This window comes from Cyprinus carpio, chromosome A6 (assembly GCF_018340385.1).
Source record: "Cyprinus carpio isolate SPL01 chromosome A6, ASM1834038v1, whole genome shotgun sequence".
NCBI classification, from domain to species: Eukaryota; Metazoa; Chordata; class Actinopteri; order Cypriniformes; family Cyprinidae; genus Cyprinus; species Cyprinus carpio.
In genome coordinates, this window is record NC_056577.1 from 26418018 (window position 1) to 26444827 (window position 26810).

The following is a 26810-nucleotide window of genomic DNA, read 5'->3' on the forward strand; positions in this document are numbered from 1 at the left end:
CCTAAAAAATAACAAGCCTCTGGAGTAACGTTTCTGATGGAAATACTAATAATGGTTTAGCTTCTCAGAATTAGGTCTATTAATATAAATGATTCATAGTCAAGTCATCGCTTTGGTTAGAATGGATAAAAACTGCTTTTAGTATTTCCTTGTACGTAATTATGAAACAGACAGCAAAAACAGTTGAACCCTATTATTAGACAGAACAAAGGCAGATGTAACATGAGTGAAAAACAAAGACAGTTGGGACACTTAATCTGGTATTATTTCATTTGAATTGCGGAGAATCTGATGCATCTGTGCAAATAAAGCTGTCCATAAAAACGGGCCGGCACACCTGTGTTTGTCTATCACATATGCGCCACATTTATGGAGGCTAATGACAAAACAATGCTGATCTATTCATATTTTCCACTGAGCTGCTCATGGACGACAGTGATCTATGTATCATGTCACTGTATTAAAAAAAAGAAAAAAGAGAAAGAAAGAAACAAGAAATCCCAGAGAGCATTGGGACAAGCTCAGTGGGAAACACAATACATCAAAGATTGTGAATGGAGCCAAAAGAAAGTACACGTATAATGCAATAGTAAATACACAAATATAGTATTCTATGCTGATGTTATTTTGTGGTTTCTCTTTATTGTTTTTTCCCTGTTCATAAGTATATTGCATTCGCTTAACAAGTAGTGCTAATGGCAAACTCTAGTACACTGTTTATGTTCTTATCAGTGTTTTTGACTTGTTTACATCCTTAAAACAAGATTTATATGTTACTGTGTAAGACAACAGTTTTGATGCAATATACAGCATCTTGAATTAAGTTCATTATACTTATCCCGTTGCCAAAAAAGTTTGCCATGGTTTAAGCATAATCTTCAATAGTGAGATAGCAAGAATGATTGTGAGTGTGGCAGCAGTTTGGAAAAGGCGATGCAACTAAACGGCACAAAAATATTACAAATATCAGCAGTAAATCTTCTGCACCAAAATTTTTCAGATCTGATGCCATTTTTGGCATTCTCTGAAAATGCCTTATTGGTGGTTGATAGCTACTGAGGTAAATAAATAAATAAAAAAATGAATGATTTTATTATATACACACACACACACACACACACACACACACACACACACACACACACACACATACACACACGCACACAATTATTTATTGTTATGAATTAATTGTCATCATTGTTTATCATTATATTATTATTGCAAAATATATTTACTTAATATTTATTATATATAATATACTGTAAATCAATATTTATTTATTTACTTATATTATTTGAGCTCAATAACGCTAAAAGATTTAGCATCACTATACTACATCATTATACTAAACTTTTTATTTCATTATTATTATTATTATTACTATTATTATTATTATTATTTACAGGTTCACCATGACTTTCTTAATTGTTTTTGCATATTAAACTTGGATAGGCTAAACAATTGTCACACTGAAGAAAAACAAAAACACTGTATTGAATATGAAAAGACTGCTCAAGTGTATAAATCTACTAGCAAAAATGCATTAGCTAGCACTCATCCAGTACAAACCTAATCTGAATCTGAGTCTGAGCTTCAACGGCCTGTCTGTTTTGATACTCTAGTTAAAATGAACGTCCTACTCGAGGTGCAGACAGGCGCCATGGCCATTACAGGCCACTTCTACCGAGATAGGAGACACGCTGCTGTCAAACACAGTCTCCAGCAGTCGGCCAACATGGTACAACATGGTACATCAGGGACAGAGGAGACTAGATCTCCACATGGTGTATAACTTTTCTGCTTTGAAGCACAGAGTTCAGCACAGTAAGAGAGAGATCAAGCTACTCAGGGATGGTGAGGCATGCTCGCTGTGTCCTCTCTCCATTCTAATTATCTTAACTAAAGGGGAAAATTACATTCTCTTGACCAGTAGCTTTACAGGGACTAATTCTCTTTTCCTGTGAGAGGTTTTGTTAAATGAGGCTGCTACATTGAAATCGATAAGCAAGCTGAACCGCTGTTTTTAAACACAGGATTTTGGCAAATGTTGCCAGAATGCAATTCTTCCTCAATGAATGCTTGGCACTAAGGCTGGTTCAATTTTTAATGTTTTTACTTTTTGCTGACCAAGACTGTCTTTACTTGGTCAAAAGTACTAATATTGTACTACTTCAGTACTAATGTTCTTATCTGGTGCCTAAAAAAGTGTTATGATCAATGTTTCTTCTTCCTGCCATATGTTTTTGTGGAAACTGTGATATATTTTTTTTCCAGGATTTTTTGATCTCTAGAAAGTTCAAAAGAATATTTAATTTGAATGAGAAAATTATGTCTTTGCTGTCAATTTCGATCAATTTATTGTGTCCTTGCTGAATAAAAGGTTTAATTTCCTTCCAAAAAAGAGCATCCTTAAATACTCTGTCATGAGTTCCTTTATTGCACCACTCCATATTGAAACATGAAATAATGCAAAGGCCAAAAACAATTACAGTAAGAATACAGCAACCACTGAAGTCACAAATGAATGACTCGGATGAACTGATTCTTTTGAATGAATAGGTAGAAAAGATGCACAAATCAGTTTTGAATTTGTATTATCAGTTCAAAGTGGTTCTTGAACTTCTGACTGAATCTATCACTTTCATAGTGTAGTAATAAATGACACTTTAATTCACAAGCTGGGCTACCAATTTAATCGCATACATCCACATGTGCTGTGAAAAGTCACATGTAGATAAAAACATGAAGATATTAACCTATTTAATCGAGGTGGTACTTCATGCTTAAAATGCTCCTATGATATAAAAATTCGAATAGCATAAATAAATACACTAATTTCATATTCCCATTTCTAGAGTTATATGTATTGTGTCCTGGAGCACATGGGCCTGTGAAAACATTTCTGTGTGCCCATGAATCTCTCTAGGTGAGTGTGTTTATGTGAGGAGATGGCATCCCTCTGTATCAGTCAGCCTCTGGGGAGCTCTAAAAGAGAGAGAGAGGGACAGCAAGAGACAGAGAGGGGGTAGAAGCAATGCCAGTCACCCTAATGAAGAGAATCTGTGTGCATTATCTGGGGACCGGCCCGGTCGAAAGCCTGTATATGCCATCCAATGAACCATACACATTCTGACAGACCTCCAGATCTCCCCAATAATGCATCATTTTCAATTTTAAATCCCTAATATCCAGTATCAATCCATTGCAATAACGCAATTCCATATCGCAATCTCACGAGTGTATTTACGTATATGCTTAGAGAGGTCAGCTGAGTCCAGCTGGACACATGGGTAAGTGGGCGCCTGGGAAGGATGAGTCAACAGATCACTTTCACACTTCAAACGAGTCTTTGATTCTATTCATTAAAGCCCTGCGACATCCTGCTGCCACTCACAGGCCTTAATTGTGAGTGACCCTGACGCCAGCCAAAAGCAATCTGAACAGTAATATACAGAATATATACATGACACAATTTATTGATGTCAGTCTGTTAGTGGTTGCTGCACTTTCTGAACAATTTTATGACTTGCCATGTCTTCTACAATTGTTTAAAAAAATAATTTTACTGAAAACCACAAAATCATTATAAATCACACTCACAAAGAGTAATTTTTAACCACAGAAATACATTAGTACAATTTATATTTACATTGTCTATAAACATTTTCATGCATAAAAAAGCACTCTTGAAATATCTTGAAATTTCTAGGTTAGAAACTGATCTCAAAATAAAGTAAAATAAAATGGTTGTACAGTATTTTAGACTGCAATACACATTTGTGTAACTACAGCGTCATAAATAATAATAATAATAATAATAATAATAGCATTGATTATAATTTTATTTAATAATAAATAATTATTAATTTAATGTTAATAAATTATATAAAATAATAATAATAATATTTTTAATGCATAATATGCATAATGCATATGCTTTTCATTGTGTAATTGTTGTTGTAAAAACTGAACAATAATTAACAAATTAGTTTTGTATAACAGTTATCAAGAATTTTAAACATAAGGAATGAAGTGTTAAGAACAAAAGAACACATCCCATGGTTGTGTTTACAGCAGGGATGACTTTTCACTTCTGAAATCGCTCTGTTTAAAACTTGTTTTATTGGTAAAAGTCAACTGCTCGTGTTTAATTTTGGCAATGTCACATTGTTTCATTCAGCACAGATGAATGGTGTTTCTCTTTGATGTATTACCCCAGACAAAAATGGTTCAAACAGCTGCATCATCTGCAATCCCCACAGAAATCACAGCATTTTCAAAGCTTCTCAGATGACATACCAGTATAACGCAAGGTGTGATGAATGCCATTTCATGTTAAACATGGATGAGTTTCTTTGTCTGCCAAATCTTTTCTTAGGCATGCAATGACCCAGCTTCAAGTAACTGGCAAAAAGAGAGCAGCATTAAAGAAACCAGCATGGTTCCTTTTACTAACAGCCTGCCAATCAAAAGTAATTGACAGCAGCATGACAGATGCAGTTGGATGGAGGAGTGGGTTGGATAAAGAGCTCATATGATGGGCCCAAAATGTCTTTGTCTTTTTTCTTGTTTCATTCAGTTTTTTGTTTTTTACCAACAGAGAGTGATTTGAAAAGGTAGATGCTTCCTTTGAAGCCCAACATCGGCTGTTGGGTTGTTAACAAACAGAGACCATTTACTGTTGTAGTGCACACACAAATACACAGATATATACACTCGACCCTTAGTGGGAAAAAAAGCTTTTAGTCCCGCTTTCACACAGTCTGTACGATCAAAGCAGAGTCTTTCACAATAGCGACTGCACTGTCATCAACAGCTAATGCAGAGAAACAACAAACATAGTGAAAGGAGAAGACGAAGTGGCCACTCATTAGGTTTACTGACAGCATCCTTCAAACACCATACAAACATGAGGTATGTATCCCTTAGTAGGTAAGGAAGCGCTAACAATGTGGTCGTACAATCTCTCCAGATGCATTCATGCCAAGAAATAGTGATTCCTTCCATCACAAACTGAATAAATTAGCATATTTTAGTTTGTGTGAGCTGTTCAAATTAACAAAAAGCTCCCACACTGGAACATTTAATGGATAATTTATGTTGATAACTGTCAATATCTGTGATAATGTGTTCAAATTTGCATAAATATACGTACAAGCATGTTTTTGGCTGTGTTTTTAGAGGCCCCTGCTGGTTTTCATGTACAGCCTCCCAGTGATATTGTGTCAGACATCCTAAAGCCGTAAGTGTCGGGATCACAAAACCCACAGGAAATTAAATCAGAGCTGACAACAATGTCTGACAAAGCAGAGCTGAAGACACATTGCTCACAAGGACACAGTTCATACATGCTGCATGACATGGCACAAGTTCAGAAAAATCTCATGGCTAGAAACTATTTTACAATGTTGCACGCATTAAAACTCGAAATGCATTACATCTGAATATCAAAATATTGGTATTTTTAATTATTGAGAGTTTTTTCCCTCTCAAAAATCCACTTTCTAAAAACCACCAGTATAGCTTCAAAACTTGTTAAACCAAATACAAAAGCAACAGTGATGTTTACATTTGGCTCAAATCTAGCCATGCCGAATAGCCTACATGGTTAGCTATAAACACAACAATGACAATCAGCATCAGAATGGAAAAGTTAGGTGTTTTAATAAGAGAAGAGGGACTGAGAACATGATCATTCTTAAACTGTCACAATATAAGCTATTCCAAACTGCAGTCTCATAGCTCAAGACTACGGACCAGACTATTTGGGACCACAACGCCAAGACATCATTCTCCAAAATTAGCATTTTGTCTGAAATCACTTTCATAAATACGATACAGCATTACAATGGATAAATCAACAATTGTTTTTTTTTTCGGTTGAGATCAATTCCAATGAACAACTTCCTGTGAGAAAATAAAAAGGAGATCAGTTACCTGGCATGCTTCATATAGCAGTTTGTATTGCTCTTGAGGCTTCTGTAGAGTACAAACTCTGCACCCCATTATGGACAGATCACACCATCTAGTCTTTCTCTTGGAGGAGAGCAGGAACTCAGTGCGCTCTCTCCCTCTCTCCTCTCTCTCTCTCTCTCGCTCCTTCACATGTGCTGCCCTCTTGACCATACACCTTGTCTTTTCTCTTCCTCCTCCTTCTTCAGTGTTTCTCTCTTCCTTTATTCTAGAAGCTTTGCACAAGCTCTGCTGCATGAACTATCATTCAGTATGAGTGTGAGCATAAAGGTCTGAGTCAGTCCCCCTCTCTGGATCTGTCTGCTTACACCAGCAACACTCTCCTACTTATGCACACCCACTTATGCATATTAAGCATTGCCTCATTGCATATTCATTAGGGGGCTGTCTTACAGTGCTGCTGTGTGTACATGGTGACTTGGGTGCATTTCAGTCTGCTGAGGATGAATTCATTGCTCTTTCCACCTGATGTATAAATGCAAGATCATTATGCCAACAACAGTGACTGATGAATGGGGTCTGATAATTATGCAAATTGCAACAATTTGTGACAAGTCATTCAAATAATTGTTAATGCAACAGAAGAGGTTTTCTTTTCTCCACTAATTCTGAAGGATAATTGAATTTTAAAGAATTATAAAAACAATGAGCAGAGCGAACATTCAGTTTCGTCTTTATTTCGATCTTTGGTATACAGCAAGCATAAGGACAAAAGAATAATGGGGCAATCCTTGGGGCACTTTTTTTCCGCTAATAAGTAGGCTGACAGCCAAGCAAACAAATCTACAGACCGAATGTTTCTTTTTTCGCCTCATGGACCAGGCTGAGGTGACTGATGCAAAACGACACTGTGCTCTTGGTTCCCCGCTAACGCGTGAGTTGCCCTTTACAGGACCATAGCTGACAATAGGGCAGTTCAGACCTGGCATCGGCCATGTCCACCACTGTGGTGCCACTCAACCAACCAAACATAAGTGCCAATTAGAAGGAAGTTGAACCATGCTGGGGCAGTGTTCCTTATTCACACTAGGGGAACTACGATATTATTTCATACACTAATGGGGCATTTGCAAATCACTGTACAACAGGTTGCTAGTAGGCGATCTTACTCAACCAATGTAATGGATCATTTGCATGAAGTGAAACTCAACTCGACTTTATCACAAATTTTACCTCAGATCACCAATTCTGGCTGGAAATGAATGACTGCTGCCAGTGCGCCTCTTATTACATACACATTTAACAACACAAACCAATCATAAAATAACTAAAAATAAATATATAAATTAATTCCAATAAAAGCTGATTCAGTAAATGGCAGATATTAAAATAGTAAAAATAAATAAATGTTATTAATAAATAAAGATATAATTTTGTGATTAAATTAAAGTTTTTTAAAAATAAAAAGTTGTCATAAAACTCTAGATGGCACAGGCTGAAAGTTTCTTACTCAACCTGACATAATGACATCATTATTCACATGTCGCAGCTGATCGGTTCTTTTTGTATCAGCAGCCAATAGGCTTGCTGTTCAAACATTCAAATACTCGGCTAGTGCTCACTATAGTAACTGCAGTGCACTTCAGAAACCCTCCACCTTCCCCAGCTCCACCTGCATATATCTGCTACGAGGTGACTTCATGTTTGTTTTATATGGGGTTGTCTAATATATGTTATATATGCAGCAGCTATATTTCTTATATGCTCACAGCAGCATGTCATGAATGTGCTGGCTGTTGCAAGTCTCGGTACAAGTGGCGGTACTCCGCCAAGACCAAACACATTGAAATTGCCAAGTATATTTCCATGCTAAACTCTAAAGAGTGTTGTCATGGTAGAACTACATTTCAATAGATTAATAGATGACATAAATATAATCTAAATGTGTAAACAATTAAATATCCAACATCATCCAACATCGGCCAATGTATGGTGCATCTCGAGTGGAAATACAACATACATATCAACTAAACAATAAGAGTTGATATTAATGGGTATTTACAATGCCAGTCAGACAAAATAGAGCATGTTATTTCTTTGTGGCATGACAGCTGAATGTCTGTCAACATTCCATATGCATCTTTGTGTTTTCATAAACACGTTTTGCACTCCAAAGATATCAAGGGAATGCTAATGGCTTGTCTTGTTGCATACTCAGGGTTATCAGATGAGAAAATATTATTTCAGATGTGTGTTTAAGCTGCCTCTTCCCTGTATGAGCTATCATCTCAATGACCGGGAATGTGTCATCAGGGAGCAGCACAGGAAGTTAGCTTGCATGGACCATCCTTTCCTACCAGCCTCTGTGAGAAAGGCTATGATGAGAACTAAACCGTATTTGTATGTATATGCTTAATCTGATGGCAGAGGAGGGATTTCCTCAGACCAGATGTTTCCATATGATCTATAACTGTCCCAGTTTCCTGCCGATTCCCAGTCCAGCTCCACAGGATCATTCCTCTTCCAATGTTCACATCATTCCTGGACTGTCCTGTTGTCCTCTATCTATGCAAGCATGATCCCTTCCCGGCATCTCTGATTTTGAAATGATTGACAGCCCTGAACGTTTGAGATCAAATGATGTTATCAGAGCTCCTAGAGAAAACAAAGCAAGGCAAGAGGCATCATGCAGAGCAGATGATGAGGGTTTGGTTTATTTGAAGATATGGTATCATAATTTGGACATCTTTCTTTCTTTTCATCATCTTCATGTTTCTATCTTCAGTTCCTAGAGGTATTGTTTGGCCTTGATAAGTGTATGTGTGTATGGATTAGCCTCTGACCTGCTTAATGCTGAAATGATCAAAGAGATTTACAGACCCTCGACTGATCTCACCTCTCATGCATTCAAGCTTTATAAACACTTGCACAGACACAAACAGAATAACAATGATCATAATAAGAATGACAGTAATAATATTTTGTTTTTAAATTGCCTTTCATTTTCAATACATTTTATTATTTTGTTTGTAATATTTCCTTAATCCCTACCCTTTCTAGCTTGTACTAATCTGAACAATGTCTGAAAATGTGTTTTCTGTGTTTATTTGTGCTTTATGTCGAATCACATGTTGTCGCTTTAAATAAAACTCTCAGCTAAATTAATAAATGTAAATTAGATTTTTTTATAACTTTCATATTTAAAAAAATATATTTAATATTGTTATTAATCAAGGTTACTTTACTTCTGTTATTCTTAGTGCACTACATTAAGATGAAATTTCAGTAAATTCAGAATTAAAAAATTTTGTCAACAAAACTGCTTTATTAATTACGATTCATTATTCAAATCTACTGACCACCCAACTATGAACAAATTAATATGTTGTAAACATGGTAATGATTTGTTGTTGAGCCAATAGTGTATCTCGCCTCTTTTCCTGGGGAACTAATGTTTTCTCCAGACTATTTATCTTTAAATTCTGGAAAAATAAAAAAAGGGAAAGAAGAAAGACCAAAGAAAAAAGATTGAAAAAATGGCCATTAGTGAAAGCAGGACTCCTGTTGCCTGAGCCAAACAAAAGAAGAAGCTCAAGTCACAGATAATGATGTTCCTTGGGGTGTCACGAGCCACATGGGAGGTGGAGGAAGGGCCAGAGAGGAGGTGAGCTGACAGGAGGGGGGCGGCGGCTACATCGTCCCCACTTTAATTAAGACAACATCAGCGCTGGGAGAGCAGTGTCCTCCTGCTCTGGGTCTAAGCTCTGTTGCAAACATTCATATTCATTGCCTGTTCTTCCAGATGTCTCGCTGTAGCCCCATTGGACCGGTTTAACAGTTGTCTTTGTTGATGTTTTAACAGCCACAACAGGGGGCCAAGGAGATCTCAGTAGCATGAATTATTTGTTGAAAACATCACTTTTAATCCAAATTAAAGGAGGTACTTGCATTCATTTCAGGCTGAATTTCACATTGTTTATACAGCCCATATGGCATAATGGAGACTTTTTTCAAATACTCAAAAATGCATACTAGACAACATATTTCCCAAATACCAAACGAGTTTATCATTTCAAGCCTTAACACCCATTACACAGGCTTTAAAAAGAAGGAAAAAAGACAAATTAAACAACACCAACATAATGCTGTATTAAACAAACAACAACAATTTGGATCGATCTATCTATCTATACACACACACAGTACTGTCGCAAGAGCTGTGCCAAGTGTGCGACTGCACAGGGCCTCGCGCCTCTAGAGGGCCTGCGTTTTATGTTGTTTATGTTCGGTTTTTTCCACCTATTTTGTCCTTCAAAAGACTAAAATAGTTTGTGGTCAGGATGACAAAAAGTTTTAAAAGTTAAACTTTTAGGCTGGTCTGCCTCAGTGGTCCATCAGTGCACGTCAATGTCAGAACAATCAAGATCCAATCAAATCAAAGAAGGTGGGTCTTACTGTCACTGTCACAATGCAACGAGAATTCATGAAAAGATGTAAGTAGTACTGTATTAGAAAACTGTTTTACGATAGAAATGTTCAGCGACTCACAGTAATAGATTATCTAGTGATGCACCCTACTCAAATTTGAATGAAATTTCGCCATTTTGAACTGAAAATATGCGATTACGATTAAATCAGAAATGAACGTGACACAAGACGTTTGTGTTTTCGACTATCAGACATACGAATAAGAGTAAATGTGCACATTTTAAAATAAAATATTATTTTCAAATAGTGTAAATTGATTACTACTTCATACATAAGTACAAACCTAGAACTTATTTTAGCATTCTTATTTACTTATTCCCTTCAATCACTTTTATTCCTTTAATTGCTTTATTATTATTATTATGCAGTAGATATTACGATTTTATGAGCGTGTGCGTGACCGTGATTCGTGCAGAAGCATGTCAATGAGCACGGCATCACAATCGATCAAATACGTGTTAAAGTTGCATTCGTTACTATAGCAACCCCCCCCCCCCCCCACACACACACACACTCGCACGTCAACTTCGCACAGGGCCTTGCACCCACCTTGCGATGGCCCTGCACACACACACACACACACACACACACACACATATATATATACACACACATACACACACGTATGTAATCAGCCATTACATTCTTGTCAAGGCAACTACGCATTATTTGATCAGTATTTTTTTTTTTTTTTTTATTAAACACATGAATTGTAATCAGTTGTTATTTTATTATTTTATTTTTATTTATTTATTTTTTATGAAACTTAATATGAAATGAACTCTTGAAAGCAAAGATACAAGGGCAATAACTGTATACGGTTGCACACAGATTTCAACATGTAAACCTCAATATCTACCAGAAAATGACAAAATCAATAACATAAGCATAAATAAGTAAAAATAGGCATAAAAAATGCAAAACATTTATTTAACAGTAACCATGTAGCTTATTCATGATGTAATGCAGGCTGGGAACTTTCAAAGCCTTAACAAATTAGCAACAAAGTTCAATATGTAATTGTTCACACTCTGTTAGGCTATTGGGGGAAATATGATTGGTCTACATGGATTTTTACATGGATTGGATTCAAAGTAATTCATATCTTTTAAACTCAAAAAGTCTAATAAACTAGTCTGAAACACCTGTTGTTTCTCAGGGACTGTACATGACAAGCTGTATCTCCTGCACCTTGCACTGTAGATCAGAGTTCAGTCCAGGTTTGGTTGGGAGTTAATGGAGCCATGCCCTGGCATTTCTGACACACCACTAGGCTAAATGTCACACTATCACTCTCTCTATCGGACAGTTTAAGCTCTGCACGGAAGAGAAAAAGAGATACAAAGGTGCTCATCACAATTTTATAGCAGGGTAGAGTTTAAAGAGCAAGAGACTGTTAGACACGGTGGGGGAGGACAGGACCCTGCAGTCTTAGACAGACACCAGATGATGAGGGGAAACTCTGGGAGCATTTTTAACAGTCTCTGAAAGTCTGAAATGACTCTCTTCCACCCTCAATAACACGACTGAGGTGAGACCCTTGAGCAAGGCACCGAACCCCCAACTGCTCCCCGGTTACTGCAGCAAAAATGGTTGCCCACTGCTCCAGGTGTGTGTTCACAGTGTGTGTGTGTGTGTGTGTGTGTGCACTTGGATTAGTACATGTATGTATATGTGCAATAAATGGAACTCCATAAATTCATAAAAATATTTGTTAAAAAATAGTGGCATGCAATGCAAAACTGATTCTTGCTGATGTTTTTATCACAAGTAACATTAGCAATGAGAGAGAGAGAGCGAGAGAGAGAGAGAGAGAGAGAGAGAGAGAGAGAGAGAGAGAATGCAAATCCTGTCTGCCCTCTTCAGAAGCCATCAAGAAATCTCACAAACACGCCCACAAAAGCATACACCTGAAACTATTAGACACCACCAACCATTTGGAAGGATTTTTCTAGTGACAAAGCCAGAAAAAGTCCTAAAATGGGGTCGAGGACTCATAGTAAATTAACAACTGATAGTGAAAAGCTGTCAGACTCTATGCTGAGAGTATAAAAACGCATTTAGATGTGAATAATAAATTGGCAGAGGTGATGACAGAGGTGGGTCTTAACTGATGTAAGTTCATTCTCAGCTTCTGACTGGCACATCTAATATGTCATCAGCCCTGGCTGGGTTCCAGTGAGCAGTCATCTGCCCTCGCCGGTACGAAGCAGAATTAACGACTATAATAAGGGCATTAAAATCAGGGCCTAACCTTTGCCACAATAAAACCTCCTCACTTGCAAACCCAAGCCTAATAAAACAATATTTACGGTTCATTATCTAAATGCCATGACATTCCTTTACGGAGCTAACTCCCAGTGCTTGTCACCACCACTATTAGACGGGATATTAAAAAATTGCATATTCAGCCCATGGCTCTTAACGCGCTGAGAGCAAATTTTATCAAGGATTTTTCAAAAGAACAGCTGCTTCTCGATCAGTTTTGCTCTGTTTTAGAGTCACTTAATCTTATTACACGGCAGAATCAACAATGCCTGATCTTAAATTAGTACAAGCATGATTTGGACCTGTAATTGTCGAATGAGGCGATTTACAAATTTAAACCTTGGTGTGCCAATCAGGGGTATTCATTAGAGAGAATTTGCTATCTTCATTTAGTATATGCAAAGTGACTTACAAATATTCAAAAACACAAGTAAGGAGCCATCGATCATAGTTGAAATATCACAAACAGGACAGCAGGGGCCATTGAAGCTACACACAAACCTTGTCAACATCTGAACAAGACCAGTCAGAGATGATTACATGATTACAAAAGAAGATGAAAATAATCTGTTTAGTCTTCCAAGCATTTATGCACTGCAAGCCGATCAGGGAATTTCTAGGAGATACGTCCTCTACTACAGGCTTTAGAGATTACCTCTGACAGACCCCATACATTTCTACTCTGATTACTTATTTATAGGATATATATATATATATATATATATATATATATATATATATATATATATATATTGTTCAAAATGGTATCATCCTACTCCCAATAAAAAACTGTTTTGTTGAAATATAAAGAAAATTTGCACTTATTTTCATTTGTTTGTCTACGCTGAAAGCAAAAATGTGCACAACATGTAAACAACACAATCACAGCCAATCTGAACATTTTCTTTTAAATGTTAGAACTGCACCAAATTTTGCATCAGCTCACTTTGTGCCATCACACTTCCTGTCTGTCTTCAGACAGATCCACTCCAGACAATACAAATCTTGTTAGTGAGATGTTTTAAATTGGATAACATGTCAAAGTATAATAAGATAACAATCAAAGTGCAATTTATTAAATCTTCACCTCGTCATCTTGGGGTTCAGACTGCAGTCTCTAATCATTTTAGCACACATGAAAAATTCATTTGTAACAATTGCCATTATTTAAATGTCTCATTTTCCAAAAGGTTATTCAATCTTACATTGACTTCTTAAGAACATGCATAAAAAAGGTTCTGGTTGACTTGAAGGATTTCTGTCAAGTCAAATGTATCATGAAGCACACCTAGATTTTTGTTAAAAAACATATTCAGATTAAACAGCCTTATTATTACACCAATGCTAAAACTGTGTGTGGTAAGAACTAAGTTCTTTGAAGACGGTTTTCAAAAGCAGGAGAACAGCGACAAATGCTAATCAAGACTGTCATTTTGGAGCTTTTGAGTGTATTTGTTGTTTCTTTCAAATGAGAACTACCAGCCACAAAGAGGCGGTTTCCCCATTAGCGAACGCCACAGTGTTCCCTTACTCTGGGGTTATTAGCGTGGCTCTTATTCCCCAAGAGCTGTTGTCCCCACTCAGCCACCGCAAGCTGCCTGTTTGCTTGAAGATAATTTTACCCTAGTTTTCCTGCAACCCCTCTTTCAAGGGCTGAGAATGGGGTGGGGGGGATGGTTGTCTGAGGCTTTTAAAAAGACCCCAGGTCCTATAATTTTCATCCAATTCCAACTTAATTTGTGCCGAAGTACTCTGCAAATGCTGTCATTATGGCATACAATACTATGGAGTGTGCAAGAGAGAGAGAGTGTTTTGCAAATAGAAAACTGAGCATCTCAACCAATGTCTCAACAAATATGTGCCACACAACTGCCAAAACACAAAAGGTTCAATGCCTAAAGGGAGACAAAACCATACTGTCTGTGCGCTACCAGACTGATACCTCCTAATGAGTGTTTTAAGGCATTAAACTAGTTAGATGGGATAATAAACACCTGAGAAAAGGGCAGACATTTTCATCAAGACTGACTAGAATCTAGCTGTTAAATAATGAGCAACAATAGACACAAGAGGGAGGAGACTATTCTATTCATTACATTGTTATTTTTATATTTTATTTTATGCATACAAATGTGATTTTTTTTTCAAAGTTGTACATAAAAATAAATGTTGGAGCAAGTTTTTTGTTCACGTTTAACTGAACATGTTACTTGCTATTTATCTGTAATAAACTGAAATTTAGTATCAATTTCTGAATGCGTGTATATCTCTGTGTGTGTGTGTGTGTGTATGTGTAAATTCCACTTAAATTACTTAGTTTTATTAGATTTTATAATAATTTCTTACACATAAAGTATTAATAAGGTAATATAATATTTAATATTTAAAAAACATCATATTAATGGATAATGATAAATAAAATAAAAATCTATCATTATCATTGTATGGTATTATTTTAAGTTAATTTCTAAATTTTTGTATTTTTTTCTAGTATATAGTTGTAATTTTGCTATTGCCAATGCAACTAATATAAAACAAACTAAAACTAAAAACATGGAGTTCAGTACTGAAAGAAAGAAAACATTTACCCACAAGCCATCAGCTTTATGACTGAACCCCATACGCACGTAACCCAGGCTCTCTGTAATATTAATCACTGCTTCTCTCTCTGACTTTGCCTTCTCTAATGGAGTCATATTCAGTGAGGCATATCCTCTCTGTCCTGGCTGCTTTTTCTGTCACATGTTTTCAATTACTATTGCCAGAACACACAAAGAGAACCAGTGCCATAATTCAATAAGGACACAAAGGGAAGAGGGCAGGAGGAGCCCCCTTCATTGTCACCGTAACGGGTGAGTGACAGTGGCCGTTCTGCATCTTTCTCCCAGAAACCATAACAATGAATTCTAACTTTGTACCCGCCATTCAAATGTTGACACCGGGACCTTGCAGAGCCTTCAGGGGTTGTGTTATATGTGAGGGTGTGTGTAGATGTGTGATGGGGCGGAGAGAAAGGGTCTTCAACCGTGGCCCTCTAAAAAAGGCACCTTTTTTAAAAAAAAAAGACACACACCAGGCAGCTGATCCACAGCTCTGGTGGTTAGAGAGTCAGACTTGTAAGCCAAAGGTTGTGGGTTTGAGTCTCAGTACCAGAAGGGATTGTAGGTGGGGGAGTGAATGATCACCGCTCTCTTCTACCCTCAATACCAGGACTGAGGTGAGACCCTTCAGCAAAGCACCGAACCCCCAACTGCTCCCCAGGCTGCCCACTGCTCCGGATGTGTGTTCACGGTGTGTGTGTGTTCACTACTCACTGCTGTGTGTGCACTTGGATGGGTTAAATGCAGAGCACAAATTCAGAGTATGGGACACCACTTGGCCACACGTCACATCACTTTTCACTTTCAAAATGAGGCAAATACAATAATCGCTACATAAGAGCAATATAACATGAAGCCCTACACTTTAAATCATTCATATTTCTTGCTAAATTGCCCAAATCAAATTTGCTCCTACATGTATATTCAGCTCCACGGTGCATTTATGAACCAATCAGTAAGCCAATCCTTTAACACAGAATGTAATGTGCAGAAATAAACCACAGTGTACAAGCAGAACTGGCTTAAGGTGGTAGACAGATTTATATGGTTAAAATAACTGGTCAAATTTGGTCCTTTATGGTCATAAGCTGGTCTAAACTGGTTGATCAGCAAGATCACCAGCAGGTGGATTTTGTAGACAATCTATATGTATTGGTTAGAGCCAGTATCACTTTGAGTATCACACAAAAAAAAAAAAAAAAAAAAAAAAAAATCTGCTTAACCTAGTATGGTCTTATTTTTCCACCAGAATTATGAATGGTGCTTGAATATAAATAAAAAGTAAATTAATCAAATACCTTACTGAACAAACAAACAAAACATGTATATATATCCATACAATGTATTTTCTTATCCATAAATTATCCTAGTCAGAACTAGACTAGAACAGGTGGTTTATTGATTATGGCATCCATTATATTAATCATTATATTCAATTCAATTCAATTCAAGTTTATTTGTATAGCGCTTTTTCCAATACATATAATTTCAAAGCAACTTTACAGAAAATTAAGTTTTTACAATATTTAGTAGAAGGAGGTAGAGCTTTTTCACATTTGGCTCCCAAACTCTGGAATAGCCTTCCTGATAATGTTCGGGGTTCAGACACACTTCCTCTGTTTAAATCTAGATTAAAAACACATCTCTTTGGCCAAGCATTCAAATAATGCATCTCATAATTTTGAACTGCAGTTATATCTGATCAAAAGCACATTATTATTATTTAGCTTGGGTTAAACTAATTAATTTTACTTGGCTGGAACAGCAGCTACGCTAATTATGTCTCTATTTGTTTCTCTGTTTTGCTAGGATTTACACAAGCTCCAGTTTGGATCCAGAACACCTGAGAAGAGATGATGCCAACCTCTCAGAGGACCTCAGATGATGCTAAATTGTGTGTTTATAATCTCCTAAACCAACCTGATTCGCTTGCTTCATCAAATTCCCTCATCCTTGCTTCCTTTCCTTGTTTTTTTTTCTCATTCTCTCTCAGTGGGGAGTGAGAAGTGCTATTATGTTCAGTATTATTAGTTTCTCAAGGATGATGGAGATTCATTACCCACAGCTCCACTTTGATGTTTCTTTACAGCTCACCAAACACCAGCACACTAATGAGGCAAAGAGGTGTGCAGGGATCTTCACATACAAATACACACACACCCACACACACCAACACATGATATATCTAGAAATTCACAATGTCAAGAAACCTAAAATAACTATAGACTGGCTTGTGAACCTGTTCATCATACCCAACTGTTCATTAACAAACCCAAAAGTGAGGTAGAACCAGAGAAATGGCATCAATCAAACTAAAGAACAAGTAAAGTACCTCAACTTAACTAAAGAAAGTATGATTGCTGCTGTAGTCATTTCAAAGAGCCTTTATGCCTTTATGTCATTGGGTATATGGAGAGAGAGACAGAGCTCAAGTGAAGTGGGATTTTTGTTGTTCTGTAATGCAATTACCATAAAGGCTTCACTGCAGAACCAGGTTAGGCAAAATGGCAGTTTCAGCCATCATCAACTGACCAATGTGTCAGCAAATAAGAGAGATTAGCTGAAGGTTATGTCACAATTCCAATCGGTGAACTGTGGTTTAATTCATACATTTCCATAAACCTTATGCACTGATTTCTCTCCACTGTAAATTCAGAACTTTGTCTCAGGTTGCATAAAATTCAATAATTGACTTGACTTGAAATGTCACAGTTACGGTCTCATCCCAACAAAAATCTTGTATTCACAATCAGTGAAGACTTCACATACAATGAATTCATACAAAAAAGATGAATGAGCTTGGTGTTAATACTTATCTATGAACTGTCTATGCAAAAATAAGCTATTGCAGAGTACATTGAAATACATATACACGCTTTTTTTCATAATCGAACTATTATTAATATAACTTTAAAGTGTTAAGACTATATCTCTGTAGAGATAGCGGTGATAGGAGAAATTATTTTTAAAGTTTTAGCTCCCCCTATTGGTAAAAATCTTTGACAGAGGGCTGAACACTATTAAAGTTATGTAACCATATATTCAAGATTGGGAAGTAATAAGAAGGGAACGAGGAGGTTAATGAAAAGGTTTTCATTGTTCTTGTGTAAAAAAAAACAAACAAAAAAAAAAAACAAGGGTTTCCCTTGTTCCTAAAATGTACTTTCAATACTAAGTAATATTATATCAGATTTTATATTTATATTACATTTATAAAATGTAACTAAAAAGCGATTAACAATTCTTTATAATCTTTGGGGACAAAAGTGAACATGTTATTGGTATTTGCGTCAAGTATATAGCTTCCTCATATTATTAATTGTCATTAATAAATAATAATGAATAATGGATAATTTATTTGTATACATAATAATAATAATAATAATAAGAATAAATTATTTATAGATTTATTTTTTTGGTATACTTTATTCCTGTTATTAATAGTAGTATAACAAAAATTAAAACTGTAAAAAAAAAATTGTGTGTGTGTGTGTGTGTTCTTGGTGCTTGAAGACATGCTGTTGAATCTTTGCAAACTCATACACATCATATTTAGCATAATCCAAGCTCATTTCAACTCTCTCTCTCTCTCTCTCTCTCTCTCTCTCTCTCTCTCTCTCTCTATATATATATATATATATATATATATATATATATATAAACATAATACATAATTCATCATCCATCAAAAAAGCTTACTGAAGGAAAAAAATAAATAAATCTTCTCCCAACCAAGGTGAATCATGGATTTAAATATGTCGAGAATGTGAAAAAGGTGTGTATGGGGGGACCGGGAGTCTGGAGCAAACTGAGAATCTGTGCAAATAGTTCCAACAAGAGAGCAAATCCAAGACATAGCAAGACAGATGCAGAGAGACAGAGAAAAGAAAGAGAGAGTAGGTGGAGGAGGTCTACTGTTTGCTTGCTACATTCAACAGCATCTCATAAATCTTCCCTGAACTCATCACAACACACACAGCACTTCTCAGGACGTCTCTGTTATTCCCTGTTCTCACATGCGATTCCCTCTTTATCTTCAGCGAAGGTTCTTTCTTTACCTGTCTCTAAGTCTGTGATCTTCTGTCTTTCTCACACCCTTTCTTTCTATGCTCTTCTGTTCTGCTTTCTCCCCTCACTAGAAGGATTTTTTTTCTCATCTCTACTCACTCCACTCCCTCTAAATCTCTCTCAGATTTCATTCTCATGGACCCCCTCTGAGTCCATCTGGACATACAGTGTGTGTGTGTGTGTGTGTGTGTGTGTGTGTGAGACTCATCCAGCGTGTAACTCTGCCCTGCCCTCAGGAGATGTCAGACCGCCAAATATCCAAACACATCTTCCTCCCATTAATGCTCACTTTCCCAAAAGCTACTATACCTTCCACAGTAAGAACAATTAGAATCTATGGGTGTGTTTGTGTGTCTGCAACACAGGCAACCAGGAACAACACAAGCTTAAAGGCACATAGCTGTGTCATCACCAGCATTTAGAGCTAAAAAGATAAAAATCAGGTGGAAAAAGTTGGCTTGTGCTAAAAATGATGTGTAAGAGTGTTTCATAGATCCCAATGATGCAACAGTCTTAAAGTATCAAGAGTCATAAAAAGGGGGAAAATGTGGTACTATTAATGAAATTAATAATAACATTTAAACAACAACAAAAATAAATATTCCATAAATAAATTATTTTAATGAATTTATATATATATATATATATATATATATATATATATATATATATATATATATATATATATATATTTATATATATTTAAATAAAATAAAATATTGTGCGACAATTAACCCTCTGTCCGATCATGGTAAAGCATCTCAAAGCATCATAAAGAAACTAAATTATTTTATTATTATATTTCATGCTGGAGAAACAATTGTAAGACCATTTTTGATCACTTCTGACTGCATTCTTCTCAAACATCTTTAGACAAAGACAGATGGGCTCCTCTCCACAAAAGCACAGGCTGAACTTTCTATTAATTGTTTGTTGAGTTAAACAGCCCTTGGAGCAACCAAAAAAGCATTCTGTGATGTTTGCTGGTTGTTTGGGGTCGGATACAGAACAAATGTCAGTGTCTGCTCTGAGCTTGACCCTCAGATTCCTCAAGCCTTACAATAGTACATTTAAACTGAACAAACACTGTCAGAAACCGCAACAGTCTGCCTTACAATCCAAGCTCTTCAAACACAGACAGAGCCTATATTAAACACAATGACTCTCAGAAAAGAGAGTAAGCACTACAATGACAGCACTTAAATGTTCTGCTTTTCTCCTCAAGTGTGTATCGATGACGAGCTTTGTTATTACTGAACTAAATTATTACTTCAATTATACAGTTATTGTTCCTTTATGAGTAAATTCATGTGAAATAACTGCACATATCTTCCAATATCTTTCTGCCACTTTAATGCTTAACATGGTGGTACCATAATACAATAATGGTAAGATCATCATGATACTGTGCAGTCATATGCAATGGAAGTTAAATGGTACTTCAATGTATTTCGAAAAACTACTACTAAAGTCCTATCTCTTTTAAATACTCACTAAAATTAATTAATTAAAAAAAGTACAACTGTAAGCTTTTATCTTTTGTAAACTCACTAAAAATTAAATAAATATTAATAAGTTACTAAATTTGGTTTATGGACAACTTTTTTATTTTTACATTTTCGAAAGATTTAAATTTTTTGTTCCAATATTATGATTATTCAAGCAAAAATCAGTCATTAAATCATAATTCAGATATAGAAATATCTCCAAAATACAATAAAATCTGCAAAGGAGGAGTGATCCGAGTGTTTGAGGTTTCTGGAAAATAATTTGCACTGACTTGTCCACTAGAGGGATCTCCTCTCCTCCCGTCTAATTCACCTCCAGTGCAGTGGTTGGATCCAGCTGGTCCCGAAGGCAGGGCAAACAATCACATTCCCTCAGTCTCTTAAAAACAAGACATTGTAACAGGTCAACGGAGACCTGCTTCAATAGACAACAGCCCAACTTAAGCACCAAAGCACATTTTTCAGTGAGCACATAAATAGTTTACAGTTACGGCACACCTGGCACCCAACAGCCTGTAAATCCTCACGCCCTGACAGAAACAGTTGTGTAATGTAGAGTTGGGTGCACTTTGCTGGAAAATACACATGGTAATGCAATATTTGCCACCATAATGCTTAAACTAACAGTGTTTGTGTTTTGACATAAATGAGGCAAAAAGACCTGAATGAAGCATGAGCATTTTTGTTCAAAGCTTCACTTTTGTTCAGAAAGAGACAGACGGCTGTGTTCAGTGATACACAGATTCTTTGACCATTTTAAGACCTTGAACCCAGACACATTAACGTTCATGGAAAAAGTGTGTTAAAAAAAAAAAAAATCCATCAAACTATCTTAATAAAAGACTTATGTCTGTTCATTCTACATAAAACAGTAAAATGGTTTCAGATCACTTGGAAAAGACTTGATGACTAGGCAATGGTATAGATTATTAGTTATATTATAATACTGTTTAAAAGTTTAGGGTTTGAAAGATATATATTGTTTTTGAAAGAAATATCTCTTTCTCATCAAGGCTGCATTTATTTAATTTATAATACAGTAAAAACAGTAATATTGTGAAATTGTATATATTACTTAATTATATCATATATATTAAAAAATAATAATATATTTAAAATGTAATTTTTTTCCTGTCATTGTAAATGTTTTTTTTTTCTTTATTGTAAACTGATTAAGTTAATGTCTTCTTGTTTTCAATAATAAATTATAAATTAACATAAATATTAAAATACTTCATTATAAATATTTCCAAGACAAATGGGAGACTACAAGAGTTTAAGAGTGTCAAGCTTATATCTCAGTTTATTTCAGGTTTATTACATTCTTAGGACTTAGCCAACTAAAGACAGGAAGCACCAGGGTGCAGGGACTCTAGCTGGAGTGCAACTGGAATGTTTGTGTGTATGTGTACAGTTACCCAGCCATGCCACGCCACACAAACATCTCTCTCCCATCATGCAACACAGAGACACCTCTGTCTCCAATGGAGCTTAGCACATGCAGAGCTGTTTGTGAGTTTGCATGTGTATCCATGAGAGCTAGAAACCACATTTTAAAAAATCTAATTTTCCTTCATCTTTTGAAAAGTTTGAAGTACTATGAAAACATACTGTAGGCCTACTACAAATAGTTCACACAGAACTGATGATTCTGTCATCATTAACTCACCAAACCTGTATGACTTAGGTCTGTGAAACACAAAATAATATATTTTGAAAAATGTTGGAAACCAAATCAAGACTTTTCTAAAAATATCTTCTTTTATGTTCTATAGATAGAAGTCATACAGTTTTGCCACAACATAAGGGCAAGTAAATAACAGAATTTTCATTTTTGTGTGAACTATACCTTTAAGGAAGAAGTGGGACAGAGACTATTATTTGTAAATACGAGATACAAGTAAAATGAGATAAGTCCAACAACGAGGTGCTCTCAAGTCTCATTCATGCTTACATTCATTTCAGAACATTCAGGCACATCAGTCACTCACAACACATAAGAACCAATGTTATTTCAGGCACAGTGTTTAAATATGTCCTAACAAAATTTGAGAGCTAGAAAGGAGGGAAAGCTTTCAGCAAACTATGATTTAAGGAAGTAATTTGTCCGAATATAGTGCGTTAGCCTCTCACACAGCCAAAGTAATCACCGAAAGACTTTGTTTTGTTTTGTTTTCTAGAAAAAGCAGCTTTAACATTCTGCTAAACAACTGAAGAAGAAATTAATGCAGGTCTAAACTGACATGAGTGTGAGTAAATGATGATAAAATGTTCATTTCTGGATGAACTATTCCTTTAACAGGCTAAATAAAGCCCTTATACCTGTTTTTCTTCTGTCTGTGTGGCATTAGCATTCAGCCGCTGCTGTTGCTGGTCTGCACAAGTGTGGGTCTGTGCATAAGTGTGTCCTACTTGCCGTATGGTGTGTGGCTTGGCCTCACGGAGACAGGAAAGGGAACCAAATGTGGCCACGGCAGCACGGAGTCCAGCAGCCTACAGTAAACAGCTCTTTCCCAAACCGGCCTGCCTAAAAACCAGTAATACCCACCACCTTGAAGACAGGCCATCTGTGGCATAGAAAAAACAGCGTCCACAACGACAACCAGAGCTATGTGAGTGTTACTGCATGCTTATGTGAGGATGGAGGCTAAGTATACATGACTTAGCTTTGCTAAACTCCTCTTTCTTGGAAGAACATTGAGTACCACAGGCTCTGAAAATACCTCTCATGTGTAAGGCGCTAGGATGAAACCAAGTGCTGTGAAGCTTTCTTTAACTAACTTTAAGTCCACACATAGTGACATCAATACCTTCTTTAAAACAAATTTATTAGTAGTGCTTTCTATTAACATTTTTCATACACAGGGTTAGAGATTTAAACATACCTCTAAGCCTAAGTAATAAAGTTGCAAACTAACGGCAGTAGTAACAGATCATTTCTTCCGTATTGTAATGTACATGCGAGATTAGATGATTAGATGGAGGCAGCTCCAATCCAAATGTGAGTTTGCAGTTAAAAATGGATGGGTTTTAATCAGAACTAAATTATTTGAGAAGTCTGGCATACATCAACTAGATAAAAGCTTTAAGATGATCAAATTATGAGAATTAAAAAAAATAAAAAAATAACCATATGCATTGAATCATTCACAATATTGCCAAGATGCATTCAGAAAACAGATGGGGTGAATTTCCATTTCATTACAACTTTAACGTTTCACTTCTTTAGGAGAGGTATGCTTTTTTTTATTGCAGCAATACTTTCACCTCATGAACATTAAAATGAAAGCCAAAATCAATCTCATAGACACTAAAGAAAAGAGATGACAATATCATGAATACTTGGAGAAAACTAATATCTGGACATCTGCATTGAAAAAAACAAAAAAACAAAAAACAAAAACACATTTCTTCATAAAATATAAAGATCTACTTCAATATTTTAGCCTAAAACAAGACTGCATATATCATATGTTTTACACTGTAAGGGACTATATTCTCTGCAGTTTACCAATATGTTTTGCTTTGAATAAGGTTACATTTTAACTTGGAATAATAACTTCTCTAACTAGAAAGGCTCTGATGTTAGTCATTCCTCGCAGTGATGGAGGTTAATATGGGTAGTAACCTGACAAAAGACCTCCCTCTAAACCTGATGAGAGCCATAAAATCTTAAAAATCAACCAATGGTTGATGAGTACGATGGATTTTTATTTGGATAACACAAAATCACAACTAAAACATTACAATTCTGTCCACTTCTCTGTGCTTGATGCAAACATTGAGTTTAGTAAGACATATTCTTGATTAAGAATGTTAAGGGAAACACCTTTTACTTGCTGTAATGATTGATTAACATTGGATAGTTCAAAAATCACAAACCTTCAACTTTTGCTGCGGTCACCTCATATACAGTACATATCCATCAGCTTTGAGTGACTATCTCCCCTCGCTGGCATGGGTCAAAGGTTGGTGTGGATCATTACATGTTTGAGCACATATGATTGTAATGAGCAAGAGACAAAGATCAATGTCTGATCCAGATCAGTCTGTTAAGTCTTAACACAAGATTACGCCCAGAACGCCTGCTAAGAGCGCAGATCTAAATCACCTCAGAGACATGAAACAGGAAATGAGTGGACACTAATGATTCTAGTCGTGCAGGCCAAATGTTCAGTCACGTGAGATAAACACAACCTTTGTGAACATGTAAGCTCAAAATGATTAGACTAATGTTAAAATTAATCTACTCACCAGACTATGCAAACAAATTCACGCAATGAAGATTAATTTTTGTATTTTGCTATTTCGAAAAATCCTTAGGTATAAGCAACAGTAATAGCAGCTCCACGGATATGAACACTTTTATTGACACCATAAGTGATAACTTATTTTGAAGCTGATCAATCAATAGATGATATTAAATATCAATCTTATACATGTTATATCTATATCTTTCTTTCAATCTTATACATATATATGTATTATTTGTTATATTTGTTTTAAAATAAACACTTATTTCTTTATGCGCTTCAATTTTTTTTATTCATAAAATTAAAAATATAACCATATTATAATATTATTAGTATTAATATTAGTATTAGTATTAGTATTATTTTGTTTAAAGATAAAAATAATAACCCCACATGAAATATTTCTTGTCGTCTAATTTCTTTTGTAAAATGGAAAATATTACTTGCACATAAGAAAGAATAAATAAAGCTCTGTGTGCCATAGATATAAAAACAAGAAAAAAACTTACAGGCTCCGAACAAACAAATAAAATAAAATAAATACAATAAAAACAATAAAATAAAATATAAAATAAAATAAAAGCACTAAAGTCACATTTATCTACCAACATCAATATGCCTGATGTTATATCGTGCATTCCTGCAAAGAACTACTGCAATGTGAAAAAACAAGTGAGGTAAACCTTTAATCTGTGCAATGCTCAATAGATAGCTGTTAAAAATCGATACCTTAATACTGTACTTATTGACATCTTACTATGCTACTTCTCCTTTCCGTAATTCCCCATGTGTCCAATTAACAAATTATCTCTCTTCTCTCCTGCATGAGGCTTTGTTTTTGCTTTCATCTGCACATGTCAGCTGGACTCGCTTTTTCGCAATTAGCGCGGGCATGTACGCACTTTCAGCTGTTTGTTATTTTCTTATCAGTTCTCTTCTTATTTAAGCCTCTTGTTTTCACTCTTTTCTTTGCCAGTGTGTTTTGTTACTTATGCTTCACTTGCACTGTTTGTTTAGATTTCTGTTATGAGTTTTGTCCTTCTTTATTTCTTTTTATTAAATCATTTTATTCAGTTGCTGCCCGGATAGTCTGCATTTACTGGCCAGCAGCTTGCCCTCCAGGGTTTCAGACTCTCGCTCTGGACTGTGACTCTGTTCTCTGGCTCTCCTTCCTGTTCTGCCTGCCTGTCTGGACTGATTATTGTTATTGATGATCCTTGCCTGTCCCTGACTATGATGTGCTTCTCTTCGTTGTACAGCCGCTCACCTGGTATTTGATCTTCGCCCGCAGACCATGCGTTATGGCTTTCCTGGGCTTTGTTTGCTGATTGGACTGCTCTCCCGTTTCCTGATCATAATTTGGGCTTTTCTCTCCATTGTCCTCTTAGACTTCTGAACCAGAGCTTGGCGGCTCATCAGCAGTTTACCTTTTTGTAATAAAAGATTTGTTGGAGCATTTGGGTCTTCATTACAGAGAATCATGACAGCAACTTCATCTCTGATCAGGTCTTATGCGCAGTTAATGCCATGACCACCGCTATCACAGTAATCCCCTTTTACACCCATACTACAGCCGCTTCTCATCCGGCAGTGCAGGGTGAACGTCAGGTGTACTCCAGCAGATTAGCAGTAATCTGCTTTCTAATGAAAGCTAGGGTATACAGCAGGGGTGGACCATGGGCCCCATGCCATCTTTGAAGTCAAATCAGTGT

The 26810-nt window shown here is 36.0% G+C and overlaps 1 protein-coding gene across 4 annotated transcripts in view; it reads right to left on the reverse strand.

Annotated features, from left to right (window-relative positions):
* Nucleotides 1-26810, reverse strand: part of LOC109106794 (E3 ubiquitin-protein ligase PDZRN3-B-like) — an 83572-nt gene that overhangs the window by 14380 nt on the left and 42382 nt on the right. The window contains exon 1 of one of the 4 annotated variants that reach the window (XM_042758750.1): nucleotides 5938-7211. The exons of the other annotated variants lie outside the window; for them this stretch is intronic. Coding sequence (XP_042614684.1) covers nucleotides 5938-6210 — 273 coding nt within the window. The 5' untranslated portion in view covers nucleotides 6211-7211. Of the gene's footprint in view, nucleotides 1-5937; nucleotides 7212-26810 lie in introns of those variants that run through there. 4 annotated transcript variants of the gene reach the window in all.